Source organism: Phoenix dactylifera, unplaced genomic scaffold (genome assembly GCF_009389715.1).
Source record: "Phoenix dactylifera cultivar Barhee BC4 unplaced genomic scaffold, palm_55x_up_171113_PBpolish2nd_filt_p 000140F, whole genome shotgun sequence".
Lineage (NCBI taxonomy): Eukaryota > Viridiplantae > Streptophyta > Magnoliopsida > Arecales > Arecaceae > Phoenix > Phoenix dactylifera.
The window spans coordinates 771060-797774 of NW_024067696.1; the positions used below are offsets into that span (position 1 = coordinate 771060).

The 26715-nt window shown below is 44.8% G+C and overlaps 1 protein-coding gene across 6 annotated transcripts in view; it reads left to right on the plus strand.

Moving 5' to 3' along the window:
• Window positions 1–2165: 2165 nt before the first annotated feature.
• The window catches only part of LOC103697780 (beta-1,6-galactosyltransferase GALT31A), a 101266-nt gene continuing 76716 nt past the window's right edge, over window positions 2166–26715 (plus strand). For 2 of the 6 annotated variants that reach the window (XM_039116819.1, XM_039116818.1), the window contains exon 1: window positions 2166–2487. In XM_039116819.1, coding sequence (XP_038972747.1) covers window positions 2375–2487 — 113 coding nt within the window. In that variant the 5' untranslated portion in view covers window positions 2166–2374. Of the gene's footprint in view, window positions 2488–19934; window positions 25373–25994; window positions 26064–26715 lie in introns of those variants that run through there. The other 4 variants (XR_005507258.1, XM_039116821.1, XM_039116816.1 and 1 more) reach the window with 4 other exon arrangements.

Here is a 26715-nt window from a genome sequence, read left to right on the forward strand (position 1 = left end):
TATGTTAGTCATCCACCATAGCACTGTCTTCTCTGATGCAAATGATACACCTGAGGGGATCCAAACACAAGCAATCAATTATCCCCTCATTTGTGTGTACGTAACATGACAAGTTTTGGTGAATTAGAATTCAATAAACTCAATGCTTTCTTCCGAAACTCATAATGAAAAGCAGACCTACATTTCTCTTAATACAGAATATACCTACCTCCATAATTTAATTAAAATGGTCCTATGGTCGGCCAAATTGGACCGTAGAGGCCACGATGGCTCGTGTCTTTATTATAGTATTTAGTATTATGTACTGATCATGGTCCCACCTCATTATGCCCTTGGGGGGGAGTTCGAGAAATCTTTCTTTGAATGGGATTTTTCCAAACAATAGAAAACAAAAAATAAACATTCTTTAATGTACCAAACTATTTTAAAAATTTTTCCACGATGGGCTTATATTTGCAATTACATGGATGACATTCTCAACGAGAGCTTCATTGTAGCCTCATAACTTTTTAGGTTTGATTCAGCACCACTTTTGCCTCGTTCTTAGATGATATATATAGACACTGAAGTCAAGTCCTGATCTATGTATCGGACGACTTTGCCTACTACCCAGGACATTAGGTTTGATTCAGCACCAGCATATTTGTTGAGAGCAATGAATAATAAGTTGGTTGATGGTAATAGCATTTGAGATTACCTTGGCACCAAAATGGAAAGCACTTCTTTAAGGCATGGAGAGGAGCATTTAGAATTTCTCAAAATTCTAAAATCTTGTGCAATGGTTGGATTGGGCTTTGTTTGAAGCCGGTCCATGCTTATAAAGGTGACAATTTATTTTGCTCTATTGAGTATCCGATCTGAACTAACCTTAATGGAGCAGTTCTATCCGACCCGTATAGATTTAGGGCTAGCATAGATAATGCTAAAACCCATTTCGAACCCAATCTAGATATATATAATTTTTCATAAACTCCTTCTTGAGGTATAAAAATTGATTTTATTTGAAGGAAAATTTTTGTAGCTTTATTTAATTCAATCCGTCCGGTTTATCCTATCCATCTTTATCAGTTTTGTTCCGAAATTCTAGTAGCACCGCCCCATCCCAAGACATATATGGTGTAAATACCAGATAATAGTCTGCCTGATCCATATTTAACCCATTGGCATCTCTACATGCCCGGTTCATTTAGATAAAGGAAGGGCTGATTCGAACCAAACATGTAATGCGTCTATGACATTTTAAAGAAAGAGGGGCCAAATGCAACTCGTGAAAACTATAGGGGGTATTTAACCAAAAAAAAAAGAAACTAGATAGGGCAAGCTGTAATTTTTGAATCTTTCTCAATAATTATGTCCCCCCCTCTTGCAATAACAATATTTTGGACTATCGTTTGTACCAACCATGCTTTACTTGACATGCAAAAGGTGCAAGCACCTTCGTGACATTTGAGCTATGGCGAGGGATGGATGGGCCTTTCAGGCGAGGGATGGATGGGCCTCAGGCATATTTACCGTGAAGGTAACGGCGCCGCGGATTGGGTAGCTGCGTATGTAGCTTGTCATTCCGGAGGCACCTTGTGGATTGATGATGGGGAGTTGCCTTTGGCACTTCGAGGTATCCTATTTTTTGACCTTATTGGGTGTATCCGTTTCCGTCGGGTATGATACCCCATTTTAGTAAAAAAAAAAAAGAAAAAAAAGAAGAAAAGAAGGAAAGAAGAAGAAGAAAGGTGCAAGCACAGGTGTTGGAAGCTCCCAAAACAACTGTTACAACGACTGCTAGTCTGGACCATGATTTGAACCAAAGGCGACCTTCTCCTCTCTTTGAAGCAACCATTTTGCCGGTGGAGATTGTGTTTAAGTTAAAATATTCAGAATAGACTCCTGAAACGAGCTAAAAAATTATTGGTGAGGACCACATGGCAAGTAACGAGTGCCGCAGCAGAGTAAAGAGCACGGAGGCCCAGAGTCCCAGAAGAACACAATTTTTAAAATTTGAACCAGTAAAATGTACGGGCACGTCAGTGATAGAGGGTAGGGGTGGAAATAACATGAGGAGGCGACCGCACTAGCCCTTTCAATAGTATACCAAAATGTGCTCCTGCCAACTCTGACAAAAGCCCGCTTAATGGATGTACAAACACCAATTTACAATTAGTATATAATAATAATAATAGGCAGTCCGATATCGAGCTCCATCTTCCCCACTGCAATGGTGTTGGGCTTTTGGGAAAAGCCCCTCTAAGCAAGCTCAGAGCATTTCCTTCTCTTCTCGTAGCTGCGATCGAGGGGTTTCTCCTGCCGCTTGCTGCTGAAGCGATGAGTCGAAGGCTCTGCTGAGAGAGGGTGGGGAGCTTTCGAAAGGGGAGGAGAGATGGGCACGTTGCCGGGAACCAAGCACCAGAAGGTGGCGGGCGGAGTCTCCACGACATGGGTTTCTGTTCTCTGTCTCTCTTGCTTCCTCCTGGGCGTTTTCGTGGTTAACAGGTGGTGGTGTTTCTACTTTTCCTTTGCTCGTATGCTTCTTTTTTTTTTTTCAAGCGCAAGGAACTTCGGTGGCTTTTCCTACTCCTGTTGGGACTTGTTTGATGGATAAAGAGTTTAAATCTGGGAATTGAACCACTTCTATCATCCGGTTTTCTGGGTTTTCTGATTTGGTTGTGCTGAATTATGTCTTCTGGTGTTTTTTCGAAGTAGAATAATGGAGAATTTGCTAATAATAGGATGCAGTGTCTCTAAATTGGAGATCTGCAATGCCACATTTTTTTTCAAAGTCCTCGAAATAACAGAATAACACCTTGCTTAACTCCCATCTGCTTGCAAGCTGTGTTAAATGGGCGGTCCTTTTAAGAGTTAACATGAGACCATGATTTATGTTGTCAATGGGTGACAGATATATGTTGTGTTAAATCCTTTTGTGTGTTGGGGTGGGGGGGGGGGGGGGGGGGGGGGGGGGGTGTGTTGCAGGAATAGATACTGTTGCTGGAAATTGGACCCGGGGGCGGCCGTCGGCTGAGAAGGAGGAACTTCGGCGCGAGAATGGCGGGTGGCGGTCCGTCGGCGGGCGGCGTCCTCCGGGAGGCCTGCAAAATGCCGGTGGCCGGGGTTTCCGGCGCCGGCCCTCCGATGCTTAAGTCAGAGGGGGGCTTAATTTTGGAGAAGGAGAGGGACTGTATGTAGAAGTCCGAAGTCCTCCCTTGGGAGGAAGAAGCCCATTTTTAGAGGAAGAAGCTCCCCTTTTATGGGAGGAGTGTCAGGGTTACCTGTGATATGACTGGGCGAATTAATGGGTTACCGTCACGATTGGACGTGGGCATGTGAAATAATGAGTTGCCGTGGATGGCCCGTTTCCATCATGGGGGAGATGGCGCGTAGCCAGAGCTTGCTTGTGGCGCGCAGTGCAGTCCATTCTTGGAAATGGTGAGGCGTTGACAATCGTAGCAGGGTATGGTTCCTGGTTGATATGTAGTGGCATGACCAGCAGGTAAAGCATGGTGCGGTGAGACTGCTGCAGGGCATGGCCGCAGCATGTGGACGACGAGGTCGGCCTTCTGAGGTCAGCTCGGCAGCCTTCTGAGCTCGGTCTACATGAGCTCGGCCTACGTGAGCTCGGTCTTCTGAGCTCGGACTGCATGAGCTCGGCTCGGATTGCATGAGCTCGGCCTGCATGAGCTCGGTCTTCTAAGCTCGGACTGCATGAGCTCGGTTTTCTGAGCTCGGACTGCATGAGCTTGGCTCGGACTGCATGAGCTCGGCCTTCTGAGCTCGGCCTGCATGAGCTCGGTCTTCTAAGCTCGGCTCGGACTGCATGAGCTCGGTCTGCACGAGCTCGGCCTCATGAGCTCGGCTCGGATTGTATGAGCTCGGTCTGCATGAGCTCGGTCTTCGGAGCTCGGTCTTTTGAACTCGGCCTCATAAGCTCGGCTTCATGAGCTCGGTCTTCGGAGCTCGGCCTCATGAGCTCGGCTCGGACTGCATGAGCTCGGCCTCAGGGGCGGCCCAATACATCTGGGGGCCTAAGGCGAATTCAATAAATGGGGCTTTTTTTTTAATAATAAATTTTTTAATAAATATAAAATACTTAAAAAAATATTATGGAAATAGATTGCGGTCAAGTACACTATTTCAACAAAGATGCATGAATCTAATAAAGGTAGACAAAAAGGCTCTTCAATTTAATATAATTCTTGAATGAAAATATTAAAAAAAATACTTAAAAAAAAGGGCCCATGAAACTGTTCTTGGCAATACTGTTTACCATGTGAAGCAAGAGCAGAATAGGAAAAGGTCATCCCATGGCGCTTCACGGTCAAAGAATTTGTCCAGAAAGGGACCTCTCTATAAGAGAAAGTAGGGTCATTATGGGAAATTCACTCCATCTAATTAATAAAAGTCCCATCCCACCATCTTCCCTTCAAGTGAGTACCCAAGCAGCCACTGCAACATCACGGCACATCAGCCATTCAACCCCCCCTCCCTCCCTCTCTTTCTCTACCCTCCTTTTCTTTTGCTAAAGACCATCTCCCCCTTCAAGTGAGCACCGAAGCTGCAACTGCAACATCACGGCATAGCAGCCATTCAACCTCCTCCCTCCTTTTCTCTCTCTACCACCCAAGAGGGGAGAAGAAACCGAGAGGAGAAAATTAAAAGAATCTCCACCCTCCAAGAAGTCCATCTCCAATCCCCCTATCTTTCTTTCTGATGGCCCAGCTGGATCAGGAGTAATGACTTGTGAGGGAAGGAAAACCAAGACCAAAACCAAAAAAGAGAAGGGATGAAAGATAAGAGTGGCTTCAGGCGTGTATCAAGCCAACCAAATCCCTCCTCTCTCTCTCTCTCTCCACCCAAAACAAAACTACTGTCCCCAACTTCCCCAATTGCCCCTCTGCAGGCTAGGAAACCCTCCACCTCCCTTCCATCAAGGGAGAAGACTCGTAGCCAGCTTCTGCTCCCGGAGGCCTTCCATTGGCCCGAGGCCTTAGGCTACTGAGGCGCTCGGGCCGGCCCTGCTCGGCCTGCATGAGCTCAGGCCTGCTGTCGGATTTGGGTGCTTTAATTGTATTTGTGGGGTGGTCCATTTTTTCCCCAACACTATCCCCTGACTTCCAAGTTCGAGCTGCTTTTTGGCTCGAGCGAAGGAAGTAGTCCAGTCATCGATCATCCTGTAATATAGCAAAATGTCTATGGAGATGTACGTACCAAGTAGGGTGTACCTCTCATGTAGTTGGAGCTAAGTGCTTCAGGTCGACTCAGCGGCCTTCTTTGGTTAGTGGTCGACTCAGCAGGGTGCCCCCACTCAGATCGGGGCGTGTTGTCATAGGAGGCATTGAAGGGCGTCGAACGGCGTTGACATGGCGTCAAACGGCGTTGACATGGCGTCGGATGTCGTCGAAGTGGTGTCGCATGGCGTCGAATGTCGTCGAATGGCGTCGAATATCGTTGAAGGGCGTCGAATGGCGTCGAATGTCGTCGAATGTCGTCGAATGACGTCGAATATCGTCGAATGTCGTCGAATGGCGTCGAATGTCGTCGAATGGCGTCGAATGTCGTCCAAGGGCGTCGAAGGTCGTCGAATGTCGTCGAAGGGCGTCGAAGGTCGTCGAATGTCGTCGAAGGGCGTCGAATGGCGTCGAAGGGCGTCGAAGGGCATCGAATGGCATCGAATGTCGTCGAAGGGCGTCGAATAGGCGTCCCGAGCTTGGTCGGGGCATCATTGGAGACACATACAGGAGATGGACTTCGTTCGTTGGCGATCGTGCGCCCTTATTCGGAGCGGGGCGACGTTGGAGATAGAGATACCCATAGGTCGTTTTTTGGATTCTCCGACCTAGAAATAGATAAAATAGTGAAATTATTAGAAGCCAAAGTGGCGTCCTATACCTTTTGGAGATATTTTGATGGCTCTCGAGCTTCGAAGTTTCTCAGGACTTGGCTCAGCACCGGCCTTCTAAGCTCGATTTTCTGGGGGAGGCGTTTTGCGCTCGGGCTTCTGAGCTCGGGCTTCGGAGCTCGGCAGCCTTCTGTGCTCGGCGGCCTTCTGAGCTCGGCCTTCTGTGCTCGGCGGCCTTCTGAGCTCGGCCTTCTGTGCTAGGCGGTCTTCTTAGCTCGACAGCCTTCTGAGCTCGGCGGCCTGAGCTCGGCATTCTGTGTTCGGCCTTCTGGTCTCGGCCTTCTGAGCTCGGCCTTCTGAGCTCGACTTGGCCTGGATGAGACTGCTGCAGGTCGTGGCTGCAGTATGTGGATGACGAGCTCGGCCTTCTGAGCTCGGCTCGGCCTGCATGAGCTCGGCCTGAATGAGCTCGGCAGCCTTCTGGTCTCGGCCTTCTGAGCTCGGCTCGGCCTGCATGAGCTCGACGGGGGCTTCGGTGATGGCGACGCTCTGAAGGAGAGCAATGTCGCCGGCGCCGTCCTGAGGACTTACACCCGTGAGGAGGGAGTACATGCTGGTTTCTTACTTGCTGCCGGAAGACAGAAGACTTGGAAGGACAATGGGATTTAATGGGGCTGTACCCTTTGCCATAGAGGCTTACAATCCCATTTTAAAGCTTCATAACTCTCCTTCTCCAGACCTCAGCTTTTATTTCTCTTTTCCTCCAACTCGTTGACGTGAGACTTGGGCTACTACTTCTCACTGGTTGCCCCCACATATGTCGTTGCAGTGGGAACCATGCCTGATTCGAGATGGCTCGGGAGAAAGTTTCTTCCTCTGCTTAACATGAACCCGTGGAGGCGGCACAGGAGGGGCCTCCACTTGTTGCAGGCTTTGGGCTGCAATGGCTAGCGCTTGGACTTGCTGCACTAGCGCGTCGAAGTGCTCGGGTTGGACTTGTGGAACTTGATCTACCGAAGATCTTGGTGGTGAATTCTGGACTGAGCGTTCGGGACTTAGAGCATGATGCCGAGAGGCATTAAAGGCTCCTCTGCTCCTTAGTTTCATGGCTGCAACTCGGGCCCTTCCTCTAGCGCGAATTGTTGCTGGAAATTGGACCCGGGGGCGGCCGTCGGCTGAGAAGGAGGAGCTCCGGTGCGAGAATGGCGGGTGGCGGTCCGTCGGCGGGCGGCGTCCTCCGGAAGACCTGCAAAATACCAGTGGCCAGGGTTTCCGGCGCCGACCCTTCGATGCTTAAGTCAGAGGGGGGCTTAATTTTGGAGAAGGAGAGGGACTGTATGTAGAAGTCCGAAGCCCTCCCTTGGGAGGAAGAAGTCCCTTTTTAGAGAGAGAAGCTCTCCTTTTATAGGGGGAGTGCCAGGGTTACCTGTGATGTGACTAGACGAATTAATGGGTTACCTTTACGATTGGACGTGGGCATGTGAAGTAATGAGTTGCCGTGGATGGCCCGTTTTCATCATGGGAGGAGATGGCGCGCAGCCAGAGCTTGCTTGTGGCGCGCAGTGCAGTCCATTCTTGGGAATGGTGAGGTATTGACAGTCGTAGCAGGGTATGGTCCCTGGTTGATATGTCGTGGCGTGACCGGCAGGTAAAGCATGGTGCGGTGAGGCTGCTGCAGGGCATGGCCGCAGCATGTGGACGACGAGGTCGGCCTTCTGAGGTTAGCTCGGCCTTCTGTGCTCGATAGCCTTCTGAGCTCGGTCTGCATGAGCTCGGCCTTCTGAGCTCGGACTGCATGAGCTCGGCTCGGACTGCATGAGCTCGGCCTGCATGAGCTCGGTCTTTTGAGCTCCGACTGCATGAGCTCGGCTCGGACTGCATGAGCTCGGCTCGGACTGCATGAGCTCAGACTGCATGAGCTCGGACTGCATGAGCTCGGCTCGGACTGCATGAGCTCGGCCTTCTGAGCTCGGCCTGATGAGCTCGGCTCGGACTGCATGAGCTCGGCCTTCTGAGCTCGGCCTGATGAGCTCGGCTCGGACTGCATGAGCTCGGTCTTCTGAGCTCGGTCTGCATTAGCTCGGCTCGGACTGCATGAGCTTGGTCTTCTGAGCTCAGTCTGCATGAGCTCGGCCTCATGAGCTCGGTCTTCTGAGCTCGACCTCATGAGCTCGGCCTCATGAGCTCGGCTCAGACTGCATGAGCTCGGCCTGCATGAGCTCAGGCCTGCTCTCGGATTTGGGTGCTTTAATTGTATTTGTGGGGTGGTCCATTTTTCCCCCAACAGATACCAAGCTGTGGTGGAGGAAGTCAAGGATTGACAACACGCAGAAGAAGAGGAAAAGAAAATAAGAGAAGAGAGAAAAAAATGATTTTATTTCTCAATTCCATCATATTCGATACATCTCGAGAGTTATATATACTCATGTACAGATTCCATACAAAAAAAGTAATATAGACTGATATAAGATGATGCAAATAAAAAATAATAATATTCGCTGATACAAGTTGCTATGTGATTTCTAAAATCACTCTAAACAAATCATGCTAACAAAGAAAAATAATACTGACCAATATAGAATTATGCTAATAAAGAAAAATAATACTGATCAATATAGTATCATGTTTATTGTGGTTCAAATCTGGCCCGAGGATGACCATGCCGGTGGAGCTGAGGGAGCCGCCGAAGCTGGAAAGGAAAAGACGTGAGCCACCTCATGCGCGACGGCCGCGGACCTGCACAAAGCCTCATCGGTGTTCCCAGTGAGGGCCCCTCGACGATCAAGTTAGAGTGGGTAGATTTGGTCCAGCCAAAAGGTTCTTTTGAAATTACCTGACCGAGCTATTTATAGCCTCGGTGGAGTGGCCCAGATGACGAAGGTATTGTCAGTCCCCATCATGAGGGGGCATGACTTTGAGCCGGATGGCGCGCAGCTCAGGTTGGCTGGTGATGTGCGGTACAGCCCGTTCTTGAGAACGGTAGGGCGTTGACAGTCACAGCAGGGTATGGTCGGAGTAGTCGAGGTGCCATCTGACTGTTGTTGGCCGGTTATGGAGACGTGACACGGCAGTGTGGGGAGTACGGCCACGTAAGTGAGGGTAGGCCCGCACATGGGTGTGGTCATTGACGAGGCCGAGCTCGTTAAGTAGTCTCGTTATGCGTTTGATGAGGTCGGCTTGGCGGATACTAGGAGTAGCTCGGCTTTCCGGATTACGAGATGTGCTCGGGAGAGCGCTCCGAGCTCGAGGATCAGAGCGTATGCTGCGTATCGCTGGGGTTGGCGCCTCGAGCTTAGTCGGGGTGGGTTGGCGATTGTCTGGAGGTACCTCGAACTTAGTCAGGAGAGTCGGCGAATGTCCGGAGTTGGTGGAGCTTTCGGCGGGGTCTCGAGGACGAGATGGCCCTGGGCTGAGGTGAAGATTCAACCGATCGTCGTTGATGTTTACTGGGCCGAAACTGGACGGCCTTTTAGTTGTGGGCTGGATGATCCATTTTTTTCTCTATCATTTGCCCCCCACTTTCGAGGTCAAGTTACCTTGTGGTTCGGACGAGGGAAGTAGTCAGACTTCTAGTCGTCCAGCGCTTCAGTTAGATAAGCAAAAAGAGGCGTGTACCGAATCGGGTATGTATATTAAGGGCCGGTCCCTTTTGGTCGCATCGCGTGAAGCGAGCTTGGGCAGATTAAGTCGCCACGTCAGCTGAAGTGGAAAAGGTTGCTAGAGTTCCTTTAATGCCTTGCGTGCGCACTTCCTTTCGAAGCGTTGCCGGGTGGAACGCGAGGGCCTCATTAATGCTCAGTTTTCAAAAGCATCTGCCATGATGACCGGCCTTTAGTATGACAGCCTGGGGGAAGATTTGCTATGGCGGTCTCGAGGGTCGCCGCGTGGCGAAATCTGATCGTCCCACCGTGTCGGGAAGTAGATCGGAGCCGCTAAGGCAGGCTATATAAAGCCTTGAGAGGGAGATCTTTGGGATCCCTATTTTTCTTCCTTTCTTTATCTGTCGTCGCCTTCTTTCCGAACCTTTCTGGAGGTTCACGGAGTAATTCGGAGTTTTCCGGCGGACCTTTCGGCGGCTCTTTTTCTGTCTTTTTTCTTTGGTGAGTCCCCTAGGTAGGCGTCTTTACCCTTTGTTGGTTGCTCGGAGGGACTTTCCTTTTTTTTCATTTTCTTCCTTTACTGTGGGCGAGGCAATGGGGTCACCCTCGAGGGCTCTAGTGCTTGGTGCGGGCCCATCTCAAGCTCGGGTTTCTTCGTCGTCGGAGGAAGCGGAGCTTGATGGGAGCCCCGACCCGTATGGACTTAGCTCTTGCATGGTCGGGGAAGAACTGTCCCATGTTAGGGGATAGTTTTTCATTCCCTTAGGGTTCACTTTGGAACTCTCTGGTCCCGGGGCTCGCGTCGACGATCCTCCCGAGGGTCGGATTGGGGTGTACATGGATACACTCCAAGCGGGACTGAGATTCCCCTTACATGGGTTCGTGAACGAGCTTCTGGCGACTTACTACTTAGTCCCAGCGCAGCTCACCCCGAATTCATGGAGGATGATAGTGGGTCTGCGCTAGCCAATCAAGGGCGCAAAATTGAAGCTCTAGAGCATAAGGCTGGGGAGCTTGACCGGCTTGCTAAGGAGCAAGTTTCAATGGCCGTCCAGAACTTCCGCGAGTCCGGAGAGTATATGGACGAGTTGGCGAAGGCGGCGGCGAACGCTATGGTCTGGGGCATGGTCTGCCATACCGGTCCGTACCGGCCGGTACGGGCCGGTACGTACCGGTCCGGCCTGGGACCGGTACCGGATCAGCGTAAAATCCGGTACCGGTAATTTATTGTTGAAGAACCGGTACGGAACCGGTACGGGACCGGTTCGGCACGGTTCGGACCGGTACGGACTGGTACGCCACCGGTATGGACCGGTACGGACGGTTTCGTACCGGTCCGGGCCGCCACCGGTACGCCGACCGGTACCGGTACGGCGGACCTTGGTCTGGGGTTTTGACAATTGCCAGGACCAAACCCAGAAACTATGTCCCGGGGTCGACCTTAGTGGCTTGTGCCCGTGCTTGGACGACAATGCCGAGGCGGACGAGTCAGTGGAGACGCATGGATCCACTGTTGGGGCGGTAGACCTCATTGAAGCTGCTGCCAAGGCCACGACGACGCCCGCTACCAAGGCTGAGAGCGAGAACCTCTCCTGAAGTTGACCCGAGGTGGAACAGGTCAGTTAAGCCTTTGGCTTAAGTGTACATTTTCTTTTTCTTCTTTGTAAAGTCGGTGATCTGGGAGGCCTTTTGTATTTTGTCTGACCTTGAGATCAATTCTTTTTGTACTTGGCTTTTCGCCTTTTAGTGTTAATGAAGTAAACTTTTTTCTCCTTTAATTCCTTTATGTCTTCGATTCACGTGGCTTTGCCTTTAAGAACTTAACCACGTCTTCAAATTTTTCCGTCTTACGTCCGGTCATTAAAAACCAGACCGCGGTGCTTAGGTTCACATCCGGCCAATGCAGAAGGAACTATGCCGAATATGAAAGAATAGATGCCCTACAAGCCAATCGCAATATGTATTGCGAAGAATTTTCTTTTGATTTGTCCAAATCATGTACATGACATTTAATTATGAATAAAGACATTATGTTTCATCATACGCTGTTTATTATATTTGTGATGAATCCTTTAGATTAGGGCAATGGTTTTAGGGCTATGATGAGATCATACTTGTGAGACCTAAAATCCTAAAACCCTAATCTTAAATATTTTCAGTCGTTGGTACATTGAGTCGGGAATCAATGTTTACCGGCAAGACTGGCAGATCTTATGTATGCTCGATGCAGAGGGTGATTGATCTCACAATCACTTGTATGGAGATACTAATACAAAGATGTAGGTGCTCATTAGAGGAATGAGTTCACTGAATTGACCTACAAAGAAAAATCTTATAAAGTCTTACTTACATGTCAAAAGATGATTCTCTTAGTGGGAGTTGTGCAACTGATCCTTTGACCTGAGATCACCATGGTATCTTGTGCACATGAACCCATATTTTGGTTCACACTCATTCATATCTTTAAGTTGTGTACGGGGTCTTCTGGATATGGTAAATTGTGTACGAAGATTATGAGTAGGTCAACAAGGAATCAATCACTTCTAGTAAGAGAAGATCGCATCCCATTTATTCTAATCATATGATAATTCAGGGAGTCTTTAATCAAAGCAAAATGAAAATTAGAAAGAGTTTCTAATATTTCATGATTCGAATTATCATTAGAAGATTAAGAGAAATATGAATATGAAATTGAGTTTGACATACATTCATACTCATATACATATTCGGGATGCAATTTAATTAAAGGATTAAATTGCACGGTAACTTGCCATTGAAGGATATTTTTGGTATTTCCACCAAATTCCATATTTTTTGGGTAGACATGATACGTTGCTTGATGTCAATCTTGTCTTATAGGTTTGATCAAATTAAAGAGTTTAATTCGATCCCCAATTAGAAAGGACTCTAATTGTTAAGTTCGGGTTCGCGCAGTTTGGACTTAAATCGATTAGAAGAATTCTAATCAAGTTGGGTCAACTCGCACTCACACCTATTGCTGGCTAAGTATGGAACCCAATGGATCACACATAAGGAAACTGATCAAGGGTCTAATTGGATTAGATCATGTTTGCAAGATAAATATCCTAGCAGGTGTTGCAAACCTTAGCTTTTGATTCGAATATGATTCGAATTCAATTCAAATCTGATTCTTAATTGATCTAATTTGATTAGATCATATCCTAATATGAGTTAGCCAAGAGTTGGCACCTAATTGGCTTGGTTTGAGTCTGATTGGATTAGATTTGATAAATCATTCATTTTAGACCGTTGGATCTTTATCTACTGTTGGATGAAGACATAATGGTGAGGTGGTTTGAACCCAATTGGATTGGGTTAGGTAGGGCCTTTAATCATGACCATTTGATCTTCATCATCCATTGGATGAAGACATAATGGGATCATGATGAGGCACCTTGGATTGGAGCCCTTGGATCATCATCAAATCATTGGATGATGACATAACTCTCTCTCCTTGATGATGATGGCATGAAGAGGTACTTCCTTGGTTAGTTACGGATAAGACATTCTTATCTTTTTATCAGATAAGGATTACATCTTATCTCTCCATAACTTTCCTATATCATACTATCATGATATGCCCTCTCATCAAGAGGCACATCCCTTAGATCCCACGCCTAGGACTGTCGGGCTACTCATGAGCATGGTGCCTCATGCGAGTGACCGGCAGTAGGGCTCGCGGGAGCCATGATTTTCAATATTTAAGCTATGTATACATATGACTGAGCAACAAATGTATTATTTTTAAGCATAATGATTTCAGAACCTATGCGAATGTTCTATGTATCAAATTCCTCAGGGAAGGAAAGTGGACTCTACGGTCCAGAAAAAAAGACTTGAGCAAGGCGATTTTATTATTGCTTTATTGTAAAGCAACAGCTTTATTTCCTGCTAGTTGTAGTACTATTGGCAAATAGCAGGTTTCTTATGGAGTTGAAATCTAAGTGCTTTAAAATCAAATGCAAATGTTTCATATGTGGCATAAACACGTTATATTTAATGTATGTAAATAAGTATCACAGCTGAAACCTCTTATTTCCTCATGGTTAACAGATTATCCACTTACTGGGACTTAGGTCTCATCCCTTTCTTTTTCTGTAAATTTTTGCAGATCGGTAGAGTCATAACATTATAAAGGTACCGCATCAGCATCATCCTAGAAGTTTGTCATAGAAGGTTGGCCATGCTCCTCTGAGTGAAAGGAAAAACCTTTGTATTATGCATATAGGTGGGGTGGAATGTAAAGTAAATTGAGACAGATGTAAAGTTTGTTATATTTTGAGCTATGTATAGTAGACTTTAAGTTATAAATGAAAGCTTGGGTTGCTTTTAGTTATGATTAAAGTGAGTTAAATTAATTAAACTGACAGGTTTAGTATGTGTTAATTTTTATTGGTTGGTTGGTTGGTATAGTAATTGACAAGTTTTTAATAGTAACTTGTGAACCGCGGCACAAGCTGCTAATAGAAACTCTGCTCGGTACTGTACCCGACTAACCTACTGTGGGAAGGGATCCCACAGCGGTTGGTATCAGAGCAAAGGGATTAGATTGCATGGGCATATGCATAATAAAGTTATTTTCAGTCGGTCTGATCATTTCCATTTTTGTGATGTAGGGAGATGGTACAGACAAGATTAGGTTCTGGTGGAGAACGACCATCAGTCAGAAGTAGAGGTCGGGGTAGACCAAGAAAAGTTGATAGGGATGGCCAATCTAATAGGATTTCACCTAGTGTTTCATCTTCTGCCCCAAGAATGGAGGCAGAGGTATCACCAGTTCATGAGCATGTGCATGATTCTCCACCTAATGTACCAGCACAGGCGCATATTTCTGGGTTATCAGATTTGATTGGAGTACTTACTGTTAGGGATCAACCCTACGATTGCGGAATATAAAGGATAGTAGGAGAAAGAAGAACACGGCAAAAAACAATAGCAAACGCACAAGACACTCAAGTTTATGTGGTTCGGAGTCTCTTGCTCCTACGTCCACAGCCGCACAGATCAATATTTCACTATATGATCAAAGGAAGTTACAGAGATTCAAGAGAAGAGAACAAAATCTCTTTCTCACAGCAAACAATCTCTCTCAAGACGAGCAACACGTCGTCTTCCTGATGCACACAAAGGATCTACTTTTGGAACCTCTCGTTGATGAGTTCTAGGGTTTCTCTAGGTTGCAACATACCTCTCGTGTCCCTCAAGAAGTCTATATATACCTCCCAATCTCTTACTTTGATTAGGGCTCAAATAACCATGGCTTAGACCTGGTTCATAACTCAGCCTCGCGTGAAAATCGTGCTCGAGTAGACTCCCACAATTTTGCGAGTCGACTCGGCAACAGTCCACAGAAAATGCCTCTCTGTCTGCCTGTGGGAGTCGACTCCTGGAGTTCTCGAGTCGACTCCAACACTGGGGAGTCGACTCCAAGTCTGCTAGAGTCGACTCCAAAAGCTGTGCCAAGTCTACCTGCGTGCCAGAGTCGACTTCAAGTCTGCTGGAGTCGACTCCGAACCTTGCTGAAGATTTTTTCTTTGCTGATTCAACTCTGAATCTTCTCAAACTCTTTCCGGCTTGTCTTTCCTTGATCCTCCACCACCATAGTGCACATAGGGGTCTAGAAAAAAAAGTGAATGGATCAGGCTCCACAACCCAACAACTCTCCCACTTGGAGATTGATACATCCAGTCGTGCATCTATCTTAAAAATAAACAAACTTCCATATCTTGATCTGTATTCTCTGTGCGGCATCTCCATTCAACTATCTTTGGAGGCCAATTGAGGCCATGCATCACCTCAATTTCTCTGTAGTGACTGTCTTAGTCAACATATCAGCTGAATTCTTTACTCCTTGAATCTTCTCAAGTAACAAACTGCCATCTTCTAGCAACTTTCTGATGAAGTGATATCTCAGTTGTATGTGCTTCGTTCTCGCATGAAACATTGGGTTCTTAGCTAAGTGAATAGCACTCTGACTGTCGCAGAATAGTACACTACAGTTCTGTTCTCTGCCCAGCTCTTTCAGAAGGTTCTGCAGCCAAATCATCTCCTTGCTGGCTTCTGTAATGGCAACATATTCTGCCTCAGTTGTCGAAAGAGCAACGATCTTTTGCAGTTGTGAGAACCAGCTCACTGCTGTCCCGCCTACGGTATAAACATATCCTGTGGTGCTTCTTCTAGTGTCAGTATCACCTCCTAGGTCTGCATCCACAAAACCTTGTAGTGTTTGACTGCCTTTTCTATAACACAAGCCTACATTTCTGGTACCTTTCAAATATCTTAGGATCCACTTGACAGCCTCCCAATGTTGTCTACCCGGATTGGCCATGTATCTGCTCACAGCTCCCACTGCATGTGCAATGTCGGGTCTCGTGCATATCATAGCATACATTAAGCTGCCTACGGCTGAAGCATATGGTACCCTTGACATATTCTTCAGCTCATCATCCTTGGGTAATTGCTCTTTTGAAAGTTTGAAGTGGCTCGTCAAAGGTGTCTTCACAGGATCTGCATCTGTCATATTGAATCTATTCAGCACCTTATCAATATAGTTAGCTTGAGAAAGCTTTAGTGTTCCAGCCACCTTGTCCCTTTCAATCCTCAGCCCAAGCATCTGTTTTGCTGCACCCATGTCTTTCATTGCAAACTCCCTTGATAGTTCTTTCTTCCATCTTTCAATCTCTTGTAGGTTCGGTCCGGCTATCAACATATCGTCAACATACAAGAGTAAGATAATAAAACTGCCATCAAGTACCTTAAGATAACAGCAATGATCTTCTTGACATTTTGCAAAACCATTGTTGATCATGAATGCATCGAACTTTTTGTACCACAACCTCGGGGCCTGTTTTAAACCATACAAACTTCTCTTTAGCTTGCATACAAGGTTCTTCTTGCCAGGGACTGCAAAGCCAACAGGTTGCTGTATGTAGATGTCTTCATCAATCTCTCCATAGAGAAATGCAGTCGTAACATTCAACTGCTCCAAATATAGATTTTCTGCTGCCACAATACTCAGAATCACTCTAATTGTTGAATATTTGACTACCGAAGAGAAAATCTCAGTGTAGTCGATACCTTCCTTCTATTGGAAGCCTTTCACAACCAACCTTGCTTTGTACCTTTTGCTGCCATCATGTTCCTCTTTAACTTTGTAGATCCACTTGTTCTGTAAAGCCTTCTTGCCTTCTGGTAGTGAACTGAGTTCCCAAGTTTGATTTCTATCCAAGGACTTCATCTCGTCCTTCGTGGCTAACTCCCACTTCATCGAGTCTTCACTTTCCATGGCTTCTTCATAACACTCGGGTTCACCTCCATCTGTCAATAGCAGATAATGTAAAGAGGATGAATATTTATCCGGTTGTCTCGAGATTCTTGTAGATCTTCTCAGCTGTGGTATACTTGGTTGAGGTTGTGTTGCAACAGTTTTTGAATTTTCAGGATTTCTCTGAGCTCTTTTGGCAACGTCTTCTTCTGTAATCTCTTGCAACTCAACTTGTTGTTTTTCCTTGCTTTGCTCCCCTACATTCTCAAGATCTGAAGTATTCTTGTCCTTATAGAGAACTCGCTCATTGAATATCACATCCTTGCTTCTGATGATTTTCTTGTTCTGCGCATCCCAGAACTTGTAACCAAAATCATCTGTACCGTATCCAATGAAGAAACATTTTTTGGACTTTGCATCTAGCTTGTCCCTTTTCTCTGCATTGATGTGCACAAATGAGACACACCCAAAGACCCTCAAGTGTGACAAATTTACTAATTTTCCAGTCCACTCTTCTTCAGGCAATTTGCAATCTAGGGAAACTGACGGGCCTCTGTTTATCATATACGCTGCGGTGTTGACTGCCTCAGCCCAAAATATCTTGGGCAAACCAGCATGGATCGTCATACTATTGGCTCTCTCGTTCAGGGTTCTGTTCATTCGCTCAGCCACCCCATTTTGCTGTGGTGTGCTCGGTATTGTCTTCTCCATTCGGATTCCATTCACTGCGCAGAATTCCTTGAACTCACTGCTGTCATACTCACCGCCATTGTCAGACCTTAGTCGTTTTATCTTTGCACCAGATTCATTATCTACTAGACTTTTCCACTTCTTAAAGGTGATAAATACCTCTGATTTGTGCTTCATGAAATAAATCCAAACCTTTCTGGTAGAGTCATCGATGAACGTGACATAATAGTGTGAGCCTCCAAGAGATGCAACCGGTGAAGGCCCCCACACATCTGTGTGTACAAGCTCTAGCTTTTCTGTCTTCGGTGTTCTTCCACCCTTTGAGAAACTGACCCTTTTCTGCTTCCCAAATATACAGTTTTCACAGAGACCTACATCAATAGTTTTCAGATCTGCTAGCTTGTTCTTCTTCACCATTATCTTCATACCTTTCTCACTCATATGTCCGAGTCTGCGATGCCAAAGAGAACTATCTGCACCTGTCTCTGCTAATGCCACCGTATCCTTGGTGTCGTTGGTCATGTAGAGTGTCCCCAACTTGTTCCCACGTGCTATCACCGTAGCTCCTTTGGTAATTTTCCATGAACCACCTACGAAGGTAGTAACATACCCTTCGCTGTCAAGCTGCCCAACAAAAATCAAGTTTCTCTTCAAGCCTGGGACATGCCTCACATTCTTCAGTTTCCACACTGACTGATTCAGCATCCTGATATGAACTTCACCTTTCCCCACAATATCTAAAGGCTCATCATTAGCGAGATAAACCTTTCCGAAGTCTCTTGTAGTGTAATTTAGCATACACTCCTGTGAGGTAGAATGAAATGAAGCTCCAGAGTCTAGTATCCACGATTCCATAGGACTGTCCACGCTGAGAATCAAAGCATCGTTGGCTTCATCTGTGGTTGCATTCGCGGACTCCTCGTTCTGCCCTTTGCTAGGATTCTTCTTTCTGAGCCAACAATTCTTCCTCGTGTGGCCCATCTTGCCACAATGCCAGCAGCCATCACCTTTCGATCTAGACTTGCTCCTCCTCTTAGACTTCGATCTGCCACGGTTTTCACTGCATTGCACAGTTCTTTCTCTACCTTCAGATGTGTTCAGAATCGAACTAGATTTCACACCAGACTCCCTCCTTCTGATATCTTCACTGAGTATCAGATTTCGGACCTCCTCAAACTTCAGTTTGTTTGAGCCGCAGGAACTGCTTACAGCTGTCACCGTTGCACCCCAACTTTCTGGCAAGGAGGATAGGAGAATTAAAGCACGAACTTCATCCTCAAAACTGATTTCCACCGAACTCAACTGGCTCGTAATCAGATTGAACTCATTGATGTGATCCGTAACTGAGGAACCTTCACTCATCTTCAGATTGAATAAACGGCGCATCAGGTACACCTTATTGGAGGCCGAGGATTTTTCGTACATATTCGACAGTGCTTTCAGCAAACCTGCTATTGTCTTCTCTTCCAAAACGTTGAACGTAACGTTTCGAGCCAACGTCAAGCGAACAACTCCCAAAGCCTGACGATCCATTAAATCCCAGTCGGCCTGTGACATATCTGTCGGTTTCATAGCTTCAAGGGGTAGATGAAGTTTTTTCTGATACAGATAATCTTCGATCTGCATCTTCCAGAAACCAAAGTCTTTGCCGTCAAATCTGTCAATCTTAACCTTGCTTTCTTCAGCCGCCATTGCTCCCACTTTTTCCTTCGAACCAGATTGCTCTGATACCAGTTGTTAAGGATCAACCCTACGATTGCGGAATATAAAAGATAGTAGGAGAAAGAAGAACACGGCAAAAAACAATAGCAAACGCACAAGACACTCAAGTTTATGTGGTTCGGAGTCTCTTGCTCCTACGTCCACAGCCGCACAGATCAATATTTCACTATATGATCAAAGGAAGTTACAGAGATTCAAGAGAAGAGAACAAACTCTCTTTCTCACAGCAAACAATCTCTCTCAAGACGAGCAACACGTCGTCTTCCTGATGCACACAAAGGATCTACTTTTGGAACCTCTCGTTGATGAGTTCTAGGGTTTCTCTAGGTTGCAACATACCTCTCGTGTCCCTCAAAAAGTCTATATATACCTCCCAATCTCTTACTTTGATTAGGGCTCAAAAAACCTTGGCTTGGATCCGGTTCATAACTCAGCCTCGCGTGAAAATCGTGCTCGAGTCGACTCCCACAATTCTGCGAGTCGACTCGGCAACAGTCCACAGAAAATGCCTCTCTGTCTGCCTGTGGGAGTTGACTCCTGGAGTTCTCGAGTCGACTCCAACACTGGGGAGTCGACTCCAAGTCTGCTAGAGTCGACTCCAAAAGCTGTGCCAAGTCTACCTGCGTGCCAGAGTCGACTCCAAGTCTGCTGGAGTCGACTCCGGACCTTGCTGAAGATTTTTTCTTTGCTGATTCAACTCTGAATCTTCTCGAACTCTTTCCGGCTTGTCTTCCCTTGATCCTCCACCACCATAGTGCACATAGGGGTCTAGAAAAAAAAGGAAATGGATCAGGCTCCACAACCCAACACTTACTCAAGCTATCATAGTTGCTGTAGCATCTACTCCTAATTTTCAGCCTAGTGGTGCTGAGGTAGAAAAGAGTTATGAGAGGGCTATAAAGTTAGGGGCAACAGAATTTCAGGGTACTACAAACCCAATACAAGCAGAAAATTGGTTTCAAAAGTTGGAAAGGGTGTTCACATTAATGAAAAGTACTGATGAGCAGAAGTTGAGTGTTGCCACCTTTCTGTTAGAGGGCCGGGCCCGAAATTGGTGGTCATATGTTGAAAGGCAGTCGCAGGAATCTGTAATTTCTTGGACTGATTTCAGTAGAGAATTTTATCAGCAGTATTACTCCACTGTGTATCGAGACTAGAAAAGAAGGGAATTTCTGAATTTGACTCAAGAGAATATGACGGTAGCTGATTATGAAGCAAGGTTTAGTGAATTGTCTCAGTTTGCTCCAGCTTTTATAGCAGAAGAAAAAGAAAAGTGTAGATTATTTCAAGATGGATTGAGGCTTGATATGAGGGCCAAAACAAGAATGCATGGCTATAATAATTTCTCAGAATTGATAGAAGGGGCTATCCGAGCAGAAGATATTGAAAGGGAGTTTTATGGGCGGAGGCAGGAGAGGTTCAAGAGGAGTGCACAAAGTTTCTCCTTAGGTGGAGGGAGTCATCAGCCACCAAGGAAGACTTTTGTGGTTGGGCAGCCTAATCAAAATTTTAGGATGCCAGGAGAGTTAAGTAGAGATTCATTTGCTTTTACTAGTCTTGTACCTAGGAGACCAGAACAAAGAGCTGTACCACAGCCAGCAGAAAGTAGAGTTACTGGAAGAAGGGAGAATCAAGGTAGCTTGAACAGGGGAGTTAGCCCAGTAACTACCTCAGTTAGTCAGATTCCTCGGTGTAGGACTTGTGGAAAGTTATACCGTGGAATGTGTAGAGAGGGGTTCCAGGGATGTTTCCGGTGTGGCCAAATGGGCCATCGGAAAAGAGATTGCCCTAGGAATGTTCAGGACAGTGGTCCTCCACCAAGATCTTTTATCTCACAAGAACTTCCAGTGAAGGGCAGTAATTATAATGCTAGTACACCAACAAATAGAGTGGAGACTAATATGAGCAGGCAGAACACTGTGCAGGGCCGATGAAGAGCTGAGGCCAGAGTATTTGCCATGACAAGACAAGAGGCTCAGGCTACTCTTGATGGGGTGACAGGTACATTATCTATATTTGATCATGATGCATACATATTGATTGACCCCGGGTCTACACATTCATATCTGTCACCAGCGTTTGCTATGCATACTGATAAAAATTTGAGTCTATTAGACTGTAGTTTGATGGTGTCTATACCAGTGGGGGAGCCATTTAAAGTAGAGCATGTGTACCAAAATTGTTCAGTACGGGTAGGTGAACATGAGTTGGTAGCAAACTTGATACCTTTAGATATGCATGATTTTGATGCTATTTTGGGTATGGATTGGTTAGCTGCACATCGAGCCAAAGTAGATTGTTTTAGGAAGGAAGTAAACTTTCACATGTTAGATGGCAGGGAGATATATTTTTCAGGTGAACGCCGAGTGCTTCCCTCATGTATTATTTCAGCTTTAGTGGCAAATATTTCCCTTAGAAAAGGGTATGATGCATATCTAGCCTGTGTGGTGAATACAAAGACTAGTAAGCTGAACTTAGCAGATATTCCAGTGGTCTGTGAGTACCCAGACGTTTTTCCAGAAGAACTTCCGGGGTTGCCACCAGATAGGGCAGTAGAGTTTGGTATTGATCTGATTCCAGATACCAGACCTATATCCAGGGCACCTTATAGAATGGCTCCAGTTGAATTAAGGGAGCTTAAGACTCAGTTGCAAGAATTGCTTGATAAGGGTTTTATTAAACCAAGTATTTCACCTTGGGGGCCCCCCGGTGTTGTTTGTTAAAAAGAAAGATGGTACTATGAGGTTGTGTATTGATTATAGATAGATTAATAAAGTAACCATCCGAAATAATTATCCATTGCCTCATATAGATGATTTGTTTGATCAGCTCCAAAGAGCTAGAGTATTTTCAAAGATAGATCTCAGATCAGGATATCATCAGCTTAAGATCAAAAACGAGGATGTATCAAAGACAGCTTTTAGGACCTGGTATGGTCACTATGAATTTCTAGTGATGCCGTTTGGTCTAACAAATGCTCCAGCGGCTTTTATGAGTTTGATGAATCAAGTATTTCAGCAATACTTGGATAAATTTGTGATTGTGTTTATTGATGACATATTAGTATACTCCCAAGATGAAGTAGAACACAGAGAACATTTGAGGACTGTGTTGTAGGTGCTTCGAGAGAACGGCTGTATGCTAAGTTGAGTAAAAGTGAGTTTTGGCTGGATAAAGTGGGGTTCCTTGGTCATGTGATTTCAGCAGAGGGTGTATTGGTGGATCCACAGAAAGTGGATGCTATTGTGAACTGGGAATCACCCACTAGTCAGACAGAGGTAAGAAGTTTTATGGGTTTAGCCGGTTACTATCGAAGATTTATTGAGAACTTTTCAATCATTGCCTCCCCAATGACCAAACTGCTTAGAAAGAATATAAAATTTGAATGGACTGCTGAATGTCAGAAAAGCATGGATGAATTAAAGAGTAGGCTGACCACTGCTCCTGTGCTTGCCCTGCCTTCTAGTGAAGGAGGTTATGTGGTTTATAGTGATGCTTCCCGCAAAGGGTTGGGGTGTGTGTTGATGCAACAAGGAAAGGTAATTGCATATATTTTTCGACAACTTAGACCCCATGAATTGAATTACCCTACACATGATTTGGAACTTGCTGCAGTGGTATTTGCTCTCAAAGTGTGGTGACACTATTTGTATGGGGAAAAATGTCAGATATTCACAGATCACAGAAGTTTAAAGTATATGCTAACCCAGAAAGAGCTAAATTTGAGACAGCGAAGACGGGTAGAACTTATTAAAGACTATGATTGCACAATTGAGTATCATTCTGGAAAGGCTAATGTAGTGGCAGATGCATTAAGCCGGAAGTCTACAGCCACCTTGTCTCATATTAAGACGGTGTATTTGCCATTATTGACAGAATTGAGGATGTTGGGTGCTGAGTTATCAGTGGGAGATTCTAAAGCCTTATTGGCTAGTTTTCAGGTTAGACCTACATTGGTGAATGAAATACATACAGCTCAGACTCAGGATTCACAATTGGTAAAAATTTTTGAGGCTGTTCAGAATGGATCTCGAACAGATTTTATAATCAAAGAAAATGGTATTTTGATGAATGGGAACCATGTTTGTGTTCCAGGGATCGGTAATCTTAGAAAACAAATAATGGAGGAAGCTCATAGTTCGGCTTATGCTATGCATCTAGGAAGTACTAAGATGTACCGAACCATTAAGCAAAGTTATTGGTGGAATGGTATGAAAAGAGAAATAGCTGAATATGCATCTAAATGCCTAGTATGCCAACAGATTAAAGCAGAACATCAAAGTCCAGCTGGAAAACTGCAGCCACTACCTATCACAGAATGGAAGTGGGAACATATTACAATGGATTTTGTTTTGGGTTTTCCAAAAACAAGTAAAGGTAATGATGCAATTTGGGTGATAGTTGATAGACTAACTAAATCAGCTCATTTCCTGCCTATCAAGATAGCATTTGCATTGGATAGATTAGCAAAGCTGTATGTGGATGAAATCATTTGTAGACATGGGGTTTCTATTTTAATTGTGTCAGATAGAGATCCTAGATTTACTTCACGATTTTGGCCAAGTTTACAAAGAGCCTTGGGCACCAGGTTGAATTTTAGTACTGCATTTCATCCGCAGTCTGATGGACAGTCTGAAAGAACTATTCAAACTTTAGAAGATATGCTACAGGCATGTGTGATAGAATTTTTAGGTAGTTGGGATGAATACCTACCATTAATGGAGTTTGCATACAACAACAGTTATCATTCCAGTATAGGCATGGCACCTTATGAGGCCCTTTATGGTAGAAAATGCAGAACTCCAGTATGTTGGGATGAAGAGGGAGAAAGGAAATTGTTGGGCCCAGAAATAGTACAGATCACCTCAGATCAGATAAAATTGAGTAAAGAAAGATTGAAGGTAGCCCAGGATAGACAGAAAAGTTATGCAGATCCAAAACGGAAAGATGTATATTTTAGTGTAGGAGATAAAGTTTTTCTCAAAGTTTCCCCTTGGAAGGGTATACTGAGGTTTGGAAAGAAAGGAAAATTAAACCCAAGGTTATCCGGGCCATATGAAATAATAGAATGTATTGGGCCAGTAGCGTATCGCTTGGAACTACCACCAGAACTCTCCCAGATACATAATGTGTTTCACATTTCAATGTTGAGAAAATATACTTCAGATCCCTCTCATATTTTGTGGTCTGAACCAGTTGAATTAAAAAGAGATTTATCTTATCCAGAGAAGCCAGTGCAGATTCTGAGTAGAGAAGTGAAACAGTTGCCCAATAGAGTTATACCCCTAGTTAAAGTGCTCTAGCAGAATCAAAATGCAGAAGAGGCTACTTGGGAAAGAGAAGATCAAATGAGAAAAAAATATTCATATATATTCCAGATTTCAGGTAACTAAATTTCGAGGACGAAATTTTTTTTTTGTAGGGGAGAAATGTAACACTCTGAAACAGGGTTAGGGTAGCTTAAGTAATTTTTACTAGTTATTAAGCATTTTCATGATTTTAACCTAGTTTATTATAAGAATCCGAATGCACATGAAAGGTGAGGGAATATCAAAAATTTTGTGATGCAAATTGGATTGGAATTTCCCAGGAAGTTTGATTCAAAATCAATTCAAAAAGGTCGGAATTTCAGCTGTTACAGAAAATTTTACGGTTCCACGGATTGAGAGTGCAATAACTCTGGATATAGTCCATGAATCTAAGTAAAATTTTAAACACATAATCTGCATTGAGTGAGGGATTTACTCTTGAAATTTCAGCTCAAACGGATTAGCCTACAGCCTGGAACAAAACAAGTTAGTTGAGTCCCTCGGAAGCCTGTCATTACAGAAAACTGTAGACCTAGATTTGTCCAAAATTTTAGTAAAAAGTAGGAAGCATGACGTGGCCTGAAACCTAGTTTTTAAAACCCCTGGGAACCACTCTTTTGACTCGTTAGGTATCTGGGAAGCTAACGTGTCAAGAAGGGGGGGGGTGTCTAGCGTGTTTTCAGCAGGCAGCAACTTATGCTGCTGCTGTTCAACCGTTAGGAGAAGTTTAGTTGTTGGTTGTAGGTGCCAGCCCAAATCAGGCCAGGAAAAGCTCCAGGGAGGGAGAGAGGAAGCTAGGGAAGAGAGAGAGCTACTTGGGGAATCCAAAGAATTTGTGGAAGAAGGTTTAAAGAAAAGAGGAAGAGCAACTTGCTGTTGGGCTGCAGAACAGAAATACAGAAATTCTGGTGCACCCAGGCTTCCCAGCGAATTTTAGGTGAGTTTTCCAAACTTTTTAGTGATTCTAATTGTAGTCCCACGTAGGAGGGTGATAAAGGAAGATTTTAGTTATTTTAGATGAATTTTTAGGTATGAAAAAAGATTTGAACTATGCTTCCGAAGTTGTTGAAAGCAGTCTGAAATTCTGCAGAATGAAGCGATGGGATTTCTTTGTGTTTTAGGTGATTAAATTGTTATTTAAAGCTAAAAGTTTGTAGGTTGTGTTAGGGATTTCCTAGTCCTAACACAAAGCCTAATAGGTGGAATTGATTGTTTAAGAACCTTCGGGAGTTAAGAGGTTTAATTGGCTCGAAAATAGAACAAACAAGCTGAAAACAGGGAAATTGAATTCTGATTTATTTTTGATGTTAAGTAGTTGTTTGGCAGCTGAAAATTTATAGATGATATAGAAGGTTTTCTAGTCCTAACCCAGGGTATCAAAGAGGGAGATAAAAGCTTGGAAACCTTTGAGAATTGAGAGGTTTTATTTATCCTAAAACAAGACAAGCAAGGTAAAAATCAGAAAGTTGAGATGAGGGTGTTGGATTTCTTTTTGGAACATGCATAATCATGTTGCATCATATAGGTTATAAGTTTGATCGACTCTTTTAATTGTTTAGGAGGAGAAGAGAGTCCTGGAAGTGTGCCAGGAGTATCAAGCACTAGGGTGGTGCATTAGCCATCACAAGGTGAGTGGTTTTCATCTTAACTATGGTAGTTTATTTTGTAATTCTAGAGAAATGAATGATGTCTCCAAATTCAGAATGAATATGCTACAGAATGAAAATAAGAAGTATTAATTCTCATGATTAAATTGCTTTCTATCAGTGGATAAATGATCTGATTTGGAAAATATATGCTATGCTTGAAAATACTTTAAATTCATGTTTGTTGATTCGTAAGTTTATGAACTTGTTTGGGAATGGATTAACCCAAAGTGGCTGAACCACTTAAAACCCCTTATCACGGCCAAGAGAGTTATTTTAGTTTGACTCCAAGCTATTCTGGAGTCGACCCCTGTACTCTAGAGTCGACTCCAACCTTGTTACAGTAACTAATATTTGCACTTTTACCTTGGATACATCACATCAGAGTTTATGATATGTGCCCAGTAGGGCAGAGATGGGACGCCGGGAGGGCGTAGCTATGATATGTGCCCAGTAGGGTAGAAATGGGACGCCGGGAGGGCGTAGTAATGATATGTGCCAGTGGGGCAGAGTTGGGACCCCGGGAGGGCGTAGTGGTAGCACCATGCATAGGACTGTCGGGCTACTCATGAGAATGGTGCCTCATGCGAGTGACCGGCGGTAGGGCTCGCGGGAGCCATGATTTTCAATATTT